Here is a 19660-nt window from a genome sequence, read left to right as displayed (position 1 = left end):
CTAACATAGCCAACACTGAGCAAGCTACCTCAGGAATGATAGGTCAGTGGGCTGCCCAGTACAGATGTCCCACTCTGAGATAAGATACCTTACCATTCTTGTGGTTATCCTCAGGATATTCCTTAGGTAGGGAATTTTATGGTTTTCTTATTTCTGGAATTGGTGACCTATGGCCTAGTTCCTAGGACTGATGATTTTTTTGGGGGAGGGGGTTTCAGGCCTGGTCCTCTCAGAATTAAGTTCTATTAGAACAGAAACCATATCCACCTTATTTGATTCTTTGCTCTATTCTTAGATTTTAGCTTTATATGTGGCACACAGTAGGTATGCAATATATAGTGACTAAATGTATAAAATCATTACATATTAAATTACTTTTTAACTTTTAAATTATTCCTTTTAAAATGTTTTCAGTCATGCTTGTTTTCCTCTAATACTTAATACTTAAGTGATTTGATATTTTTAGTATTTCTACAAGCTTTTTCTATGCCATGGTTAGGACACTGATCAATACCTTTCCACTTTGAATTGTAGGATTCCTTAGAACTGGAGTTTAAAGACAGTCCTGTAGATGCTGAGCAACAAACTCAGGTCCTTTGCAAAAGCAATAAGCATAAATGTAAACTGCTGTGATGTCTCTTGTTGCTCCAGTTATATTTATGTTACTTTCCCAGCAAACTGAGATATTAAAGGCATTATCTACATTCAATTCATAATTCTGTCCTCAAAAGGTGGCTTGCCTGAATAGGTAAGGACTAGAACATACTCCTAAAATACCAATATTAGGGGAGGGTGCCATGGAAACTTGAGTAAAATGCAAACTTCAATGGGTTATTATAATTTATTTAAGGATTATTTTATCTAATAAGTTAATAATTTGTATGCTGTGCACATAAACATCAAAAGTTGAAATTATTGGTTAGACCTCAATTTGCTAAGGTACAGGTTGAAAATACTATCTGTACCTTTATCAGCCAAGATATAAGGTCAATGTGGCTAAAGACTAAATTCTGGCTGATATTCAAGAAGTTGGCACAAAGTCATGGTTTCCATAATTCATTTATTTCCATGTTTTCCCCCCTGCAATGGACAAGAACTATAATTATATTTCAGTTGTGGCTATCATGATCCTAAACATCTAAATCAATTCTCTGTGTAAATGGGATCTTTGGCTTTAGCATTTTGTTATAAATCAAAACTATATAACACATTACATTACATGTTTATCAATTTCCAGTTTCCCTCCCCTACCCCCACCCCCCATTCTTTGTCCATAAGCTCAAATTTTCCTGTTGCAAATAATCTGGTTTTGGACTCCTTATTTGGGTCTTGGGAAAAACAAAACAAAACAAACAAACAAACAAACAAACAAAAATATTTGATTGCTGGAGCAAACTATTCCAAAGGATGCAATTGGAAGGCCAGGATTGGGATCATATCATTTATAGATCAGCTTATTACATTGTCCAGTACTTTATCTTGACAACAGCCAACCCACAAGAAAGGATTCTTTTGAAAGCTCTCCAGAGAATAAAAACCTGTCATTCTTCATTACTTGCTTTGGACATTTACCACTCTGAGCATCTAAAGGCCATTTGCTTTAGCACTATACATAATGCACAAAAATATGGAAAAACAGTTTCTGGGGAACATCTCACTTTTTAGTTGTACAATCATTTCTCTACTATTCTGATGAGCAGTATGTATGACTTCTAAGAAAAATCTTAGTTCTCTTTGGTTCTCTTTGGTATGCTAGTCTTTGAAGACAGCCCAACATCTCCACTTGACCAGCCCCTTCCAAAAACACTCTTGAAGCTCTTTTTAGATGAAGTTTTCCCTAGAATGCCCTCACATCCTCTTAACACTTCACTATCCATGCCTTTTATTTCATATTTAGTCTGAATCATAGACAGAACATCATTTAATGCAAATTTAAGCTTTATTGAATTAGTAGGCATTATCTAGAGATTGCAAATCATTACTGGCCCAGCACAAATACAAGTGTTTATTCCAAGGTGAATCTTGGTGAAATGAGAGCATAAATTGACAGTTTTTTTCTGCTACTTGAACTATTTCTATAAGGTGGCTTGCTACGGACACAATCTTCCTCAATACCCATTCAACACAGTCTTTGTTTTTACATCTCCCTTCAGCTGAGGGATTCACAATATGTAAAAGAAGTTTGTAAAGAACCATTCTGTATCAGAGGTAGTTTTGTGCCTGCATTATGCATCATAGAAGACATCTGAACAAAGACTTCATAAAAAAGGGGAGAAGAGATATACCAGATCAGAGTTGAGATAAGTGAATTTTTTCAGCTAATTTCTTACAGTGGCAAAAGTATCAACCAAAATTTAGAATAGTCTTTTTGTCTATTTAATAACAAAGCATGCAGTAGCCTGGGCAGACAATAGCTTTTAATAACAACCTTAAATGTGGCTTGAGCACCAAGGATGCATTTTTAACAAATATAAAGTACATTTATATGCAATGACTAGTGTAGCGGTTGAATTATGCCCCCCCCAAAGACATGTTCATTTATGTACTAATCCCCAGAATTTGTGATATTAACTTATTTTCTTAAGGAGGTTAAGGGAAGGTGTAATTAAGTTTAAGCTCTGAAAATGAGGATTTATCATAGACAATCTGGAAGGGTCACTAAAACTCCTTACGAGAGAGGCAGTGGTGATTATATACACAGAGGGGAAGATGTCAAAAACACAGAGCAGAGTGAGATAAAGCCACAATCCAAGGAATAATTACAATCACATGAAAATATGCAAAGAGTAGATTTTCTCCTAGAGCTTGCAGAGGAGTGCTGTCCTGCCAATATCTTGGCTTTAGATTTGTGGCCTTAAAACCAGACAGAACCAGAAACTTACCCTTTTATCCCTTCATGTTTGTAAGAATCTGTTACAGTAACAGTAGGAATCTGATATAAATTTTAGTATGAGGTGGGGTATTGCTATGACAAATACCTACAGATGGGAAAGTGGTTTTGGGATTGGATACTGGGTGGAGGGTGGTACAATTGTTGGTGATGAACTTAATATAGAAACTATAGATTTCCTGAGCCAAACCACGGCTGGAAATGTGGCTATTAAAGGCATTTCTGGTGATGGCACAAAAGCAAAGAATACTGTATTGAGAAAAAAGGCAGTTGTTGTTATATAGCAGCAAAAACAAAACAAAACAACAACTTATCTGAATTGTCTCCTAAAGTTTAATGGAAAGCCAATCTTGATCTTGTAAGTAACAAAGTTGGGTATTTAGCTGAGGAGCTTGGCAAGTCAAATGTTGTAGGTATAACTAGTTCATTCTTGCTGGGGAAAAGAAGTCTTATGGGGGTGGGGATAAGAAAAGATGATAAAAGAATATATGATACATGACAGTGAAATGGGAATTACTGGAGGGATGGTAGCAAGGGGTAATGTGGAGGTGAGAGCAGAAGGGTAGAAACTGAAGAGAAGAATCAACAAAAACCAAAATATGCATGAAAATGCCACAATGAGACTCATTCTTTTTGTACTAATTTTAAAAAGAGCTAAATATGAGGAAATTAAAATTTTAAACAAGGAAAGAAATAAGAGAAGAGGTAAATTGAAGAATCAGTATGTCAAGAAGAAACCACTACTTGATTGGGTAAATTTTGTTAATCATAAAAGATGGTAAAATGATGAAATTCTATGTGAAGCGTGTGCTTTGGAGTTAAGATGAAGGATATGGTCTTCCAGCTTTTTAATAGTGCTAAATACACCAGCTACACATTCCTGGATTCATTCAACTACCTCAACACAGAGGTCCAGCTATTTAGGAAAGAACCATGAGGCCCATCTTTTCTAAAGTAACATGATATACATGGAAGTCCCACAAAAGTTTTGAGGATGCAATAATTACCAGAATACTCCTGGCTTGGTTTGAAGGTGACAGGAGGAAATGAGAAAAAGGCTGCCAGATAACTATGGGCAGAAAACAAGCTAATAAAATTATTCCTCTGCAAAAATGTGATGACTTTCAGATTAGAGAAGTGAGCACCCAGATGGCAGAACAAAGTACGGATACAAAGGCAGAGACCTAAACCCTGGGGCAGAGAAGCATTGCAAGGCCTTGAAGCCTATGTGGAACTGTGTTATTTATCTATTCATTCATTCATTCATTCATTCATTCATTTATTTATTTATTTATTTATTTATTTATTTATCTATCTATCTATCTATTTGTTTGTTTATTTATTTATTTATTTATTTAACAGGTGACTCTTATTTTCTGTTCTTTTTAGAGTAGGAGTGCCTTTGTTATTAGTCCATGCCTACCCCAGTGTTATTTTAGAAGACAATAACTTATTTTTATATGTTATTTTAGTGAATCCAGTTAGAGAAAGGATATTATTCCATGGGTGAGCACATCCTAAATATCATTCATACTTCATTAGACAATATAGATTATAGGATTTGGAATTAATGACATTTGGGTAAGATTTTGGATTTAGGGGTTACTGTAATGGGTTGAGTCTGGAGAATGTTGAGATGAAATGAATGTGTTTTACATTTGGGGCAAACATATATTTGGGGATGAGTGGGAAGAAAAGTGAGATGAGTTTTTATCTACAGGAAATATATAGTACCTGGATGTTAGCTTATTTGGAAAAAGGATCATAGAGATATCATGAAGTTTAGGATATGTGGTGAGGTAATTATCCTGTCTTAAGATGGTGGTCTCTAAATGACACTATCAGTATCCTTACAGGAAAGACACAGAGAAACCAGGTACACAAAGAAGATGGTGATGTGAAAAGGAGCAGAGAAAAATGTGGCCAAGAGTCACACAATGCCATTGGCCATCAAAAGATGAAGCCAAGAACAGGCCGCTGTTGTAGCCTCTGGAGGTAGCATGAATGGTTGATGCCCAGATGTCAAGCTTCTAGCCTCCAGGACCATAGTAGAATAATCTGCTGTGATCTTAAACCATCAGATTTATGGTCAGTCATTACAGTAACCAAAGGAAAATATTCTAACCAGCTAAACTGGCTGTAACATTCTGAAGTAAAAGTTGTAGAAACAGGTATTTCTCATCTATGGCAGAAATAAACAAAAATAAATAAATTACTTGAGCCTAATTTGGTTTCCTTTTAAAAATACCACTATGTACTTTTTTGTTTTTGCATGATAGCTTTTAACCTAAAACAAAAAGTGCAAGTGGCTTGAACAGGACTATTATAAGTCACATAAGTTAATTATATGTCCCCTGAAATGTTTTCAAATGTTTGTGAAAAGCATGTGGAATGTATTTAAATACAAATATATAATTTATCAATAAGAGTACTTCATTCTTGTTTACAAACTAGAAAATAAGGCAAATTCATATCTGGAAAAGTAATACACATCAGTATTTCAACCTTAACCAGCTAGAAAATATGGCAGGGCAAATGCCCCAAATTTCAGTTTACATTTCAAGATCAATTTTCTATAGCCTGAAAAGCTATAAAAAGAAAAAACAAAAACCTCAAATAAGCCATACCACTATATTTCAGAAAATACTTTGTAAGTCAAAAATGCATACAGTAGTTATTTACATCAATTAGTAGAACTTAAAGTTTGTGGTTATTGTTTAAAAAAAGTGTGTGAAAGTGGAATGTTCTAGTGTGTGTACATGTGTGTATATATGTTTGTTTATGTAAGAAAAAAATGAAAAAAACTCAGACATTGTTACCTTCTGATTTCTCTACTTATATCAGCTTCAGAGTATTTTGAAGTATAATACCCAAGTAAGAATGCACTAGAGTGAAAGGCAACAGTTTAAATTACTATATATCTGTATAAAGATTCTGTGAGCAACTGGTCACATGTTTACATTATCTCCAGAAGGTGGCTTGCCAAGCCAGTCATTTGTTCTTTTCTCTGAATGTCTATAATGTGCTTTGGAGAAATAGAATTAGAATTTTCTATATAAGAAATATACATACAGCAATCACAATCATCTTCATGAATAAGTCTTGAAATTATACTCGAGAGAAGTTATACCAATTATTACAAATTTACATTATAAAAGAATAGACCAGTTAAGTATAACTTCTGCTCTCTCACATATTTAGAACAAATGCTGAGCTTCTTTATCTGCTAGCATTATTTTGGCAACATCACTGAAATGTGTTACTAATATAAGGTAAGTAAGTATGATGATGACAGAGCTTTATCTTGTACTGGGATATGGAATTGTTGCAGTAAGATGTATAAACACATACACAGAGAGAGAGAGACACACACAAACACACACAGAGAGAGAGAAAGAGAGAGAGAGAGAGAGAGAGAACTGCTTTATCTTCAACTACCAAAGTAGAATGGAAAAGGGGACAGAAAGGGAGATAAAACAATTGACCTTTCAAAAGTTTTCTACTGCCTCTTCCATAAAAAAATCATTTTCCTTGCTCTGGAGAATTCACAGTTCTATTACTTATCTCAAAGAGGGTGAAGGGAGAAAGAAGCAATAGAGTGAAGAATTAGGAATCAATATTTTCCTCTAAAATCTAAATAAAGGCAATAGAATTTTCAGCCTCATCCCTAGCACATACATGGAAGTGCAGAAGTTTTCTCAAAAATAGATACATAAAAAATTTCTATGAAGCAGATACCTATGCAGAATTAAAAAAATACTTCTTAAATAAAGTTGAAATCTAGCTGATCTTGTTAAACTTTGGTTTATTTTTATCAATGGGAAGTGCCTACAATATTGTGCTGAAACTGTAGACTAATGGTAAGATTAATTTCTGACAAATAGATGAATCCATTAGCTTTCACTCGAGACACATTCCAAATACCTTGAGTGGGGCTTCTCTTTCAAAGTGTGCTATTTGTACCTTCCCCATCATTCTTTCAGACTTTATACTATACACATAAGATAAGCTGGAAGTAGACACTGAAAACTCTGTCTATTCCTTACCTCCCCCTTTTTCTATTTTTCTGGGAATGAGGTAGGTAGGGGTCACCTAGAAAATTCAGTTTTAATTTTTTTTTGACAGACTGGAATATTTGTAGAAGCATTGGGATTCTTCCTTTTTTTAAAATACTTTCAGCTTCACAGTCAGGTCATTATGCAAAATGACATGTAATATATGTCTTTACAGAGGAACGAATGTTTTCTGATCATGATATCTGGATTAGGATTAGTGTATTTGCAGTATTCCTACAAATACACATTTACTTAACCCAGCTCAGCTTGACCTTTGTGAAAATGCATTTATTTCCACTTCAACTCTTGAGTGTATATTTTGTTCTTCTCAAAATGGATTATTATTTTTTTTTCTTAAATGTCTCCACTGTCTCTGGCCTCAGGAATCACTGGGATGATATGGCTCCATTGTGGCGAGAGCGTGATCTTTCCAGAGGAGCCCGTCTGTTATCTGTAAGACAAAGAGAAGAAGAAAGGAAAAAATGATGAGCTTTAGATCCTGACTATTGCACAGTGTCAGGTCGAGAGAGGTTTTCAATGTCTTGAAAATTCACTTCAAATGAATATGGAAATAAGATGCTAAGAGCCGGATGTTAGGCATTTACACTGCAGCTGCCAGGCTGAGTTCAAGAGTTCTGCAATCAGCAGTAAATGATTTTTCTTGGTAAGCAGAGGCAGAATGACAAAAGAAACAGAATTATTCTCTCAAACACAAACCGCTTGGAAATAAGTAGGTGACAACAAAATTCCTTGGTAAAGATGTTAAATTGAAATGATCTATGTACACTGCTTTTTGTTGAAAAGCTCTCCAATTCCCCATGAGTTTTCAATTTGTATGCTGGTTGCCTCTAAAGGACCCCAGTGGGTGCAGTGTGTGTGGGGGGAGGGGGCGGACAGAGAGTTCTTCTTCTTCTTCTTCTACAATTATTGCAATATATGGCAATCAAAGCAGCTACTGAGTTTGCCTGATTGTATGTTGTAAACAAATTCAATACATTATATAGTCATTACAGGAATGAATAATGAATGGGACCTATTCTTGGTTCTATTCCTCCTACCCGTCACAGGAAGAAAAATCACTATAGAGATGGCTGTTGGCACAAAGCTTGGAAAGCAAAGTTTAAAAGCATGGAAAGTTGCTGAAAATAGTTTTAGCTTTAATAGGGAAAAAGCTCTGAATTACGATGATCACTACTATATTATTATCACCTCTGTTTTATGCTCGGTTTAAATGCAATTGATGTGGGTGAAAATCTCTTCCTGGCAAAAGCATAATATACTTAGATTCTCCATTTAGAATGAGACTTTGTCCCCAGAAATAATGACAACCACCAGCACTTACATAAATGCTAACACTTTGCACTAATTTGTTAATTCACGCAACATCCCCGGGAGGTAATCCCATTTCATTCCATCCTATTATCTCTACTTTAGTGATGAAGATTACATAGCAAATCAGTGGCATGATGGGAGATTACAATGCAAAGTTAGTGCCTAAATGTCAGCCCTGCTTTGTTCAGAAGTAGATGTTGGAGCCTCCCAAACTGCTATTCATTTCCTCCCTAAGATGATGATGACTCACTAACATATCCTGTCTCTCTGTCTCTCGATGGAGAGGCTGGACTGAGAAGTGATGAAAGGTTTTTTTGTTGTTGTTATCATGATGCTTTTCTGGGTCATGCTATCATCTCTTGACTGATTCCAGCAGACTGTGGTCAATACATGGTAAAACTTTCTTGTACCCATGACCTTGGCCTCATTAACACCACCTTGTGAGTACACTAAGCAAACTAGTCAGAAGCATAAAGCATACTCAGTGCTTCAGAATGCAATAATATTACAGAAACGTGAGAAGGTAAGAGGCTTTCTGTACTTGGGAGACATATCTGAGTGATGGATTATTTGGGTATCCTTTTGAAGATACTATTAAAAATCCATTATTTAATTTGTGATATGGCTCACAATTCAGCTATAAATGTGAAGATAACATTCCTGGATAAAGGGCTTATTACTTAGATGGCACAGGTTTGCATACAGATTAGATTGGGACTTCATAGAAAACGTTTAAAACTTTAGCTACAATCAAATGGTTCCCTCTGCATTACAAGTGTTCAGTGTTATTCTCAGATACGATAATGATGGCAGCATTCCCACAGGGTTGTGCCAGCTCTAAGAAAGAAACTAGTACATTGAGGATCCTACAAGCTAAACTAGCAGGTATCTGTGCTTTCATCTAAGAATGTCTCTGGTACCCCATAACATCACCAAACATCTAGTGGATCTCCTCCAAAACTGCAGCCTTATTGTGTTAAATGACAGGATGTGAGGAATCATGCCACCTTGCAACTACTGGTGGCATTTGGTGTGAAAAATACTTTTGAGTCAAAGAAAACTGACTAAAGAACATTAAAGCTTTCGGAAAGTGGCATAAATAATGGTTCAGTACCCAAACCCAGCTTTATGGCATACAGAATAAAGAACTCTTTTACATTTTCTTTTTCTATCCCTTTGATCCCCTTTGGGAGCCTACCAAGTTCCTAAATCAATAAGATAATTACATGAAGAAGTAATTCTGTAAAGGTCATCACTTATATTTTTGAAATGTCAACTTACAACCTTGTTTGTTTAAAAAAAGACACTAGAAACAGTGGCAACAATTGCTGCTCTTAATTTAAAAAAATAATTTTCAGTTTTGTATATTTATGTTAAATATAATTTTGCCACATAATCATGTTTGTACCATGAAGTTTTATGGATTAACCCATAAGTGAAATTAAATGGCTCTCATAAAGCATACACACACAGACACACAGAACACAGACACACACACACATACATCTGTATTTTCATATGCATGCATACATAGATTTTCCATCTGTCTTCATATTCTAATGGCTAATAATCTAGTGATAACAATTTTTCATGCTCAAAAGTGGCTTCATCTTTGAATAAGAGATTGAAAAACCACTGAATGGATTATTTGAAACACTTTTATATTTATGGGATTCAATACTAACAGACCTTAAAAGTCAGCATCACATTTATAGGAAAAGAGCAACTGTTATATATTATTGCTGTCAGAGGTAACAGAGTAATTGAGATGATTGCAAAATTGATGCAGTTGTTTGGAAACAGGTGGAGGAAGCGGGTCGTGTGCTATATGATTTGAGGGCTTAATAAAGACCTACTCAGAATCAAGTTAATTTCCAAGTCCACCAGAATTTGGTAAGCAAACTCAAGCTGATTCTTCTTATTCATGAAAGGCTTGTGTTTGAAATAAACTCTTTGTGTAGGTGAAAAGATTCTGATGTTACTCTGAAGAATGAAATCAGAGTGGTGCTGAAGATCGTGCTTTGGAGGCAAATGGGCTTCAGAAAATCTTCCAAATCTTTCACCAAAGAACAACTTAAGCACATGTCTTGGCTTTAATATGGTTCATAACTTTTATTAGCCTACCCAGTTCAAATGTGAAGGATGTCTTACTGTCATAAGAGGAAGAAGATCCATACCTTCTCTAAGCAAAAGTGTATGTGGCATTCATTTCTAAATCTTTTTGAGTATTGTAGTAAAATGATTAAACACACTGTGGTTCTGGTCTAGAATCCACTCATAATCATTTATTTAGTGACTATGTAAACAACATACAATGTAGAAAATATACAAATTTCATTATGTTTTAGATCTATACTTAAACCTACATCATTAATTTTGTTGTTACTTAAAATGTCAAGTAGGGAGAGAAGAGGGATGGTGGGTGGAACTGGGAAGAGATGGAGGAGGCTACAGCCAGGATACAAAGTGAATAAATTACAATAGATACATAAATAAACAAAATAATAAACTATTAAAAAATATCAAGTAAAATGGCCAAAGACTAAATTCAGATAAGACATAGCCTAATACAAAGAGCAGACAAGCCAGAATAAAAGTTTCATTTCTGCAGTATGCAGTCTAGAGGTATGCAATCAATATCCTAATAAAGTGTGTGACTAGGGATGTAGATGTATCTTGCATACTACATGAGATGGTCAAGCTGAGGTTGAAAGCATGATTTAAAAAAAGGGCCATATCTATTACTTCTTCCTCTCATGGTGTGGTGTCCCTCTGTTGTCCTTTAAAGAATAGTATCTTAAAAAGTATTGAGCTCAAACTAGACGTGCATTATGGTATTCTATCCTTTTCTTGTAGATGTTTTAGGTTGTTAAATATAATACTAATAACATAATTTTAATGGCCATATATTCAGTTTGATTATGCAAATATATCATAATTTACCTTTATTTCTTTCCTGAAGAATATTTAAGATGCTTTCAATATTTTGCTGTTACAACAGCATAGAAATATGAATCCTTATAGTTACATCCATATGTATGTCAGAGCCATATCTATATGTATGCCCTAGTTATATCCATGTATGCCATGCATAGAAGAAACAGTACTAAAGTATGCAGAAATAACCTCAAATGATATTAGAGAATAGTTGCATTAACTTAAATTCCATTTGCATTACATGAATTTGTCTGTCTTATCTCTTTAGGTAATAATCTTTAAAAAAATGTTAATATAAAAAGTGAAAAATGACATATGATTCATTTCTTTTCCATTTTATTCAAATACTAGTCGGGTGGAACTTCCCATATATTAACATCCATTTATTTTCCTTTGCACATTGGCCTTGTCTTTTGGCTATTTGTTATGTTGTTTGATTTTGCACGTGATATACTTAAGATAGCAACAGACTGAAATATATATTAGAAATATTTTCCTTAGTTGTTTGCTTATTTTGTGTTGTGGGTTTTTACGACCGTATGGTTTTATTTTTTTTAAAGATTTATTTATTTTATGTACATGAGTGTTCTATCTGCATGTACACCTGAATGACAGAAGCGGGCATCAGATACCAATATAGATGATTTTGAGCCTCCATGTGGTTAATGTGAATTGAACTCAGGACCTCTGGAAGAAAAGACAATGTTCTTAACTACTGAGCCATCTATCCAGCCCTATTTTTTTTATCTATTTTTATGTAACTAAATCTATCAACATTTATATTTTGATATGTTCTTTTATTTTCAGCTTTCTCTAATAGACCTTTATTTGTCTAATAGACATATCTAACATTCAGATATTTGATAAGCATCCAGTCTTGACTCTTCATGGTATTAAGAGTTTAATCCATTTGCATTTAATATTAAAATTATCTTCAATTCATTTTGTTTCACAATGCCAGATAAACTTCCACACTACTTTGTTTTTTGTTTTATTTTTTCTTTCAAAGGACAAGGATTGTTCCATCACAATTTCTTGAATCACCAATTACTATAGTCATTGATAATATCCCTTTTATCATATATTTAAAAATGACACAGTTTCTACTATTTTGCCATCAGTATTATTGTGAATTTTTTTTTATAAATGCCTTCTCATTTCATTACTCAAGCCTTTTGGTAATTTTCCCTTTTATTATTGTTTGTTATTATTGTTATTAAATCATTGTTTTGTAGATATGTTGTTCTTATGTAGCTCAGTTTGGTTCCTGGCCTCTGTCTCTTCAGTGCCAGGGTTATGGATGTGAGCTTTATGATATGTTTTAGTTTATGATATGTAGCTAAGCTTCCATCATTTTTATTTTCACTTAGAACATAAACTTTGGTAGTGTGGCTCAGTGGTAGAACACTTTGCTAGCATGTGCAAAGCTCTGGGTTTAATTCCTCAACACACTTGCACCCCCCCCCCCAAACACACACACACAATACTTCTGGGGCACATTTCAGCAGTGGACATCTTATAATGATAAAGCACCTCAAAAATAACAGAACTAAATACGCAAAACCCAATGAATCCCAAGTTTACTCTAGTGACAACTCAGTATTCAGCTATGAGTGTAATGATGCTCAGGCCCACGTGTATGTCTGTGTATGTGCATCTGTATGTGGTTTGGGGGAAGGAACACAGGGCATCATGCATTCTACACAAGTGCTTAACCACTGACACATAATATATCCTCAACTCCTTTAATGATGTTTTTAGGAATTTTCAGGCTTCCCATTTTCTTGAAAATCTAACAGGAACCTTTCCTCTGTCTTCTTATCAGTTTTTCTGATGGCTTGGACACTTTTTGGGAAATGGAACAGAGTCCAGAAGTATACAAAAGAGCATCATCAGTTTTAGCTAGACAGCAAGTCTTGTTGTTTTGGGTCTGCCAAAAGTGTAGGTAACTGCAATTAAATGTATAGTTTTGTCTCTGAAAGCTTCTGCAGTATAGACTGTCAAAGCAGATGCTGAGCCTGATGGCCAACTGATGGGCAGAGTGAATGGAATTTTATGTAAGAAGTGGGAAATAGTAAGAGCTAGAGGGAACGGGAACTCCACAAGCAGAGCAACAGAACAAGATAATTTGTTTTCAATTATAAAGTCTAAGGCTTCTAGTTTGTGAACCTCATGTTCTCTATCTTTGTAGTATGTTTCAAATTTTGAATATCTACCAGATGTAAGTTACCACACTATATTGACCTGCTTTATTCCAGTGGAATTGTATATATAGCATGCTATATAAAAATGTATGTTCAGGAAACATTCAGTTTCCTCTCCAAGAACAACTGAAGAGTTCTAGCCCTACTTACTCTAATTTCAATGGCAATGCATTTTTTAAAGTACATGTTTTTAAAGCTAGAAACAGGCCACATATTTTGTAATCCATATTTTTCATTACATGCAAAATCCATGCAAAGAAAACACAAACTTAGATTACTGTGGTAGTTCAGGTTGGCACAAGAGTGGAAAGTTATTTTAACGATGATGGTAATGGAAAGCAATAGTGTTAAAATAGTTTAGAGGCTACTGTGACTACAGAAACACAACTCCCATTAACTATAATTGGAGTTACGCACTCCTAAATGCCTTTCCAGCTGAAAAATAAGTAAATGCATTCTGAGAAACAGCATGCTTTGTGTGGAAAATACAGTATTCTAATTAAGATGCACAAACTATTTTCACATTGGTATTGCTGAGAGTATGATGTTGGTAGGTTTTCTGTTTAGAGATATAGATCTGCTAGAGGTAACATCTGTACAAAGAATGTCTTTCCTTTTCTTAATGCTCAGCATTCGTTATGTTATTAAGGAAAAAGTTTCAATAGTTGCAATGGATTTATTAATTCAGGAGCTTCTTATCAGCATGAAACTCTGCTGTGCTAGGCAAAAAACAAATTATATTTTATAAAACCTCAGTACTGAGATTAAATCACTTTTCTATATTTCACTTTCTTCTTATCCTCCCTGCCAGGTAGTAACTCTACTCTCTATCTCTATTATGAACTTTGTATTTTGTAAACTACCAAGTCTTGTAGCAATATAAGGGTACAGTATCAAACAAATTTATTATAGTAAATTCAGGAAGATAGAAATACATGATAAACAGAAAAATCACACACTACAGTAAAATTACTTTAAGTTATTAAAAATTTAATCCATATTAAGCTACAAATGTAGAATCTATGTGATACTTTAATCTATCACAAACATGGTGCTTTTGTAACATGCACACTCAACTTGTTGGTATTTTAAACATCTGGCATTTATGTAATTGTACTTTGGGTATCTCAAAGTATCTTTGAAAAATGAGGTGCAGATAAAAAAATCAGTTTTCTATCCAGTATTCAGTATTTCAACCTTGTTATTGATTATCTTTATACTGAATGTCATAGCTAGTGAATAAGGTTTTTTTTTAATCTTTTTTTTTACATTAGTCATGCATTATATTTGCTTCTCTAGTAAAGAATGCGTATAGGATCCAAGTCAAATTTTCTCTCTGTGAGGATGAAAGTCTAATGAGGACATCTGCATATCTAGAAAATATGGAAAATACTAACAAATACAATAAGAATATTAGAAAATATTAGGAAATGTTTTGGAGAAAATTCTGTAAATGAAACTCATGCATACTAAATTCTGGACATCATGGAAACTGTAACAGTTGTTCAGGAGATCCACCATAGTGGCTTATATGCAGCTGTTTCTTAAACACTGTTAATGAAGTCATCATCCAAATACTAGCAATCAATCAGGCACTGCTCCTTGAATTTACCTCCAGCTGTGCTGTTTATATAGAGGGCATACATCTTTGCCATGAATGCAATGAAAGACTTCTGTCCTTCTGTCTAGCTACAAATTGTTATCACATAAATGGTTGTCCACTGGGTACACAGCAGGTAACCTTACACATTATTATGTTGAGAAGTATAAGTGCACCAAGAACAATAGCATTAAATTAATTATATTTCTTTTAGCATCTACTTCATTTTAAGTGTAATGAGTGTTCCAAGTGCAGAAAAAAAATCGTAACTCTGAATGCAAGAGTTAGAAGTTAGACAAAATTTTATCTTTATTAGGACTTAAAAGATAGGTGGGGTTTCATTAAGAAGAAACAGAAAGACAGCTGTCAATTTCTCATTAACAGAAAAAGAGAGTTTTAGTTCTGTATATTACAGACCATTCAGCTATGAAAATTTTCCTATTGGGAGGGCTAAAAAGAGAATGAATATATAAAAATAAAATCAGAATAACTACACATTTTAACTTTTTTCCCCTAAGGAAAAGAATAAAATGACATAATGAAAAGAAAGGAACTCTTTGTATTTGTAGCTGTAAGGACTAACATACAGTGGTAGCTATTTCTATAAGTAAAGTTATTTTCATTTAAATTCTATTTCTTAAAAACAATTTTTAAGTATTACACAGAAGGCAGTAGTTTTACCTTGAGGGGAGTGGTGTCAGCAGAGATGGGCTTTCTAGAGTCATCTAGAGAGGTTTTTGAATCCTACATAGCACTATCAAGAATGATAGTACAAGGGAAGATTAAGGGAGACATTACGATGACTTGAGTCAGAGTGCTTGGCAAGGTGAGAAACTGAGTATTAATTTGGTTTGGTGCTGGATAGACTAATTGCTAAGTGGCACTGGGACTCCTGGGTGAATTCATTACTATCACCTGTCATCTATGTGACTTTCTATCTCATGGGTGGGTGGCATAGATGGCTGTGACTAAGAATACTTGCCACAAGCCATTTCTCTAACTTTAATCATATGATGGACAATCCTCTATCATTCTTTATGGCAGTTGTTTGTGATCTGCCTGGGCTTTGTTGCTGATACGCTGAGCTAGAACACTCACCTGTCACCTGCTTTTGAATAACTTTAGTCTTTTTGTTTTTAACATGTGCAAGCTATCTTTTTGGTTTGGACTCTTAATTTCAAGCTGATGGTGGACGTTTTATATCACTCAGCCCAACTCTTTAGCTTAAGTAGGCCTTCTGTGGGAGGTGTGCAGGGGAGTAAATATCCTGGTTTCTGTAGTAAGGTAGAAATGCCAGTCCTTCCTACACAATGTGTTCACCTCCCAAAAGATCATATCACAGTAACGTAACCCTGCCTATGATTTTGAGAAGATGCTTTATCTATAGTTTACAATGCAAGAGCCTATAAACAGGTGTTCACATCTATAATGATCCCCATGCTAGACTATGCATAATTACTTAACCAGTTGTATGGACAAAGGCAACTGTGTGGTTAATATTACAGACACTTTAGCAGCTTCTACTGCCATTGTTTATAAAATATAAAGTGTCCCTTACAGTAAAAACCAGACAGCAGTTGTTTTAAATATGAACAATTAAGAGAGTTAGCACACTATGCCAATACCATGCAGTTTTTATTACTGTTGCCCTGTAGTACAGCTTGAGATCGGGAATGGAGATACCTCCAGATGATCTGTTGTTGTACAGGATCGTTTTGGAGATTCTGGGTTTTTTGTTTCTCCATATGACAAACTTGGTATATACTCACTTATATAGACCTACAAGATATGATAAACATAATGAAATCTACACACCTAAAGAAGATAATCAAGAAAGTGGACACAGTCGAAGGTGATTAATCCTTATTTAGAAAGACAAATGGAATGTGCATTGAACGTATGACAGGAGTCTACCACAAAAGGCATCTGAAAGACTCTACCTAGCAGTGTTTCAAAGCAGACCCTAAGACTCATAACCAAACCCTCGGCAGAGTGCAGGGAATCATATGAAAGAAGGGAAGTTAGTATGATACGGAAAGGATAGGAGCTCTACAAGGACCAAATATATCCGGGCACAGGGTCTTTTCTGAGACTGACACTCAACCAAGGACCATCTATGGATATAACCTAGAACTTCTGCTCGGATGTGGCCCGTGGTAGCTCAGTAACCAAGTAGTTTTCCAAAGTAAGGGGAACACGGACTATTTCTAACAGGATCTCAAGGGCAGGCTGTTTGACCCCCCCCCCCAGGGGAGGAGCAGTCTGTTAGGCTACAGAGGAGGACTTTGCAGCCAGCCCTGAAGGTACCTGATAAAACAGGGTCAAATGAAAGGGGAGGAGGTCCTCCCCTATCAGTAGACTTGGAAAGGGGCAGGGAGGAGACCAGGGAGGGAGTGTGGGGTTGAGGAGGGAATGAGGGAGCGGGATACAGCTGGGACACAGAGTTAACAAAATGTAACTAAAAAGAAAAATAAAATTAAAAAAAAAAGAGAGTTAGCACACAGCTTCTTGATTTCATATTCACAACTGACAGAAAATTCTTTATAATTTTAGTGTCTAATGCAACCCATGTACAACCTGAGCACTGGACCAAGACTTTGAGTCAATAAAGATAGCTACTAACAGCTTACTTCTTTCAGAAGCAATCTCAATGAATCATTTTAAGTCTATTAGAAAAACACCAATCCTCATCTGATCAAGACCAGGTAAAAACACAAAAGGCTATTTTTTCAAATGCTCTCTAAGACCCTGTTTGTATTCAGTATAGCTTGTAGGTCATCATAAGATTCTATATAGTATGCAACTTACATATAGTGAGATACTGTGTAGCCACTCCAAATTATTATATAGATGCATATACATCTACATATAGAAAGAAGGTCCACATTTTAAAGTGAGAAATAAAAATTACCAAAGAGTATGCCATATTTCCATTAGTGAAAAAATATATAATTCTAAAAAGTTTTGAAAGGACATGTACCAAAAATCCAGTAGTAACCTCTAAGGTAGCATCATGATTTTTCTTTTAGGCTTTGGATGGAGCTACATGCCCACACAATGATTTTTCTTTTGTATATTTTCCCCTTTATAAAATATTTTTATATCAAGCACAAATAACTTGTTAAATGAAGGGTAAAATCTAGATAGGATATTATGTTCTGTCATTAGCTACAAATCATACACTGTTTTTAATTTTTAAAGAAGAGAAGTCTTACAATACGCAGAGAGAGACTTTAGAGCAATCAGTCCTAAATTAGATATCTTTACCAACCTCCTACCGTCAAGGCTCAGGGAATCTACGAAGAAGAGTTGAGAAGATTATAAGAGATAGAAATGGTGGATGATTCCACAGAAACAGCAATTTCCAGACACAACATGGCTGATACACATATGAGACACAGAGACTAGGACACATGCACAAGACTGCACAGGTTCAAACCAGACAAAACCATCTCTAAGAAGGGGAAGCAGCACAAAGTCTTATCCCTAACCAAGAAGCTATTTGCAACTGATACTTGTCGGGAAAGGGCAAATGAAAATCAGTTTTCTCCAATGGAATGTCACTGGGTCTATCAACCCTACTCCAGGGCAGGCCCCATGCTCAGGAATAGTTGGCCAGTACAAAATGTGTACTTGTTTTGTTTTGGTATTTTTTTGTCTTCTTGTTTGTTTTGATTTTTATTTTTGTTTTCATATTTTTCTTTTTGAGAAAAAGAAAGAACATGAAGTTGGGAAATTAGATTGCTAGAAAGATGGGGAGAATCTGGGAGGAGTTGGAAGAGGGGAAAGAATATGATCAAAAAACATTGAAAATATTTAATAAAAAGTTAAAAAGATGTCTGAGTTGGGACTGGAGAGATAACTCAGAAGTTAAGAGCACTATCTGCAGCCCTGAAGGTACCTTATAAAACAGGACCAGACGAAAGGGGTGGAGGTCTTCCCCAATCCGTGGACTTGGAAAGGGGTAGGGAGAAGCTGAGGGAGTGAGGGTGGGGTTGGGAGGGAATAAGGGAGCAGGACACAGCTGAGATACAGAGTTAATAAAATGTAATTAATAATAATAAAAATAAAAGAACACTGGCTGCTCTTCTAGAAGACCTAGGTTCAGTTCCCAGAACCCAGAGAGGAGCTGACACCTGTCTGTAACTCCACTTCCATGGAATCTGGAACCCTCACATTGACATACATACAAGCAGAACACCAATACATATAAAAATCAATAAAATATTTAAAAAAATGATGTCTGTGCTAATTCCTTATTGATTATGCTACTACTTAATATATTATAATAAAAAGGAGAAATAAAAAGACAAAAAAAATAGGTTCTATTACCTGTTTTGCTTACGGGATTCAGACTACTCTGATAGAAAAATAAAAATTTTAGAGGCTAAACAAATTTGTGTTCACATAATTTTCAGTTATAAATATATATCCTGTATCTTAGATTCTAATTTGTAAAACTGTAATTTAAAAAAAAAATGACTCTCCAAATGACTGTCTCCACAAAGATTGATAAGGATTTAAGGATTTAAAAGGCCCTCTGTAAATATGTTATGGTTGAGTAGTTTGGTCCTGTGAGACTCCTAACAGTGGGAGCATGGGCTGTCTCTGACTCTATTGCATGCTTTTGGGACCCCTTTCT

General features: G+C 35.1%; 1 protein-coding gene across 4 annotated transcripts in view; it reads right to left on the bottom strand.

Annotated features, from left to right (window-relative positions):
- Positions 1-1920: 1920 nt before the first annotated feature.
- Diaph2 (diaphanous related formin 2) overlaps positions 1921-19660 on the bottom strand; it is a 970999-nt gene continuing 953259 nt past the window's right edge. For all 4 annotated transcript variants that reach the window (XM_055608281.1, XM_055608283.1, XM_055608282.1 and 1 more), the window contains one exon: positions 1921-7396. In XM_055608281.1, coding sequence (XP_055464256.1) covers positions 7332-7396 — 65 coding nt within the window. In that variant the 3' untranslated portion in view covers positions 1921-7331. The remainder of the gene's footprint in view (positions 7397-19660) is intronic.

The sequence above is a fragment of the Psammomys obesus genome, unplaced genomic scaffold (genome assembly GCF_907164565.1).
Source record: "Psammomys obesus unplaced genomic scaffold, mPsaObe1.curated_primary_1811, whole genome shotgun sequence".
Lineage (NCBI taxonomy): Eukaryota > Metazoa > Chordata > Mammalia > Rodentia > Muridae > Psammomys > Psammomys obesus.
This window is presented reverse-complemented; position numbering and strand designations above follow the sequence as displayed.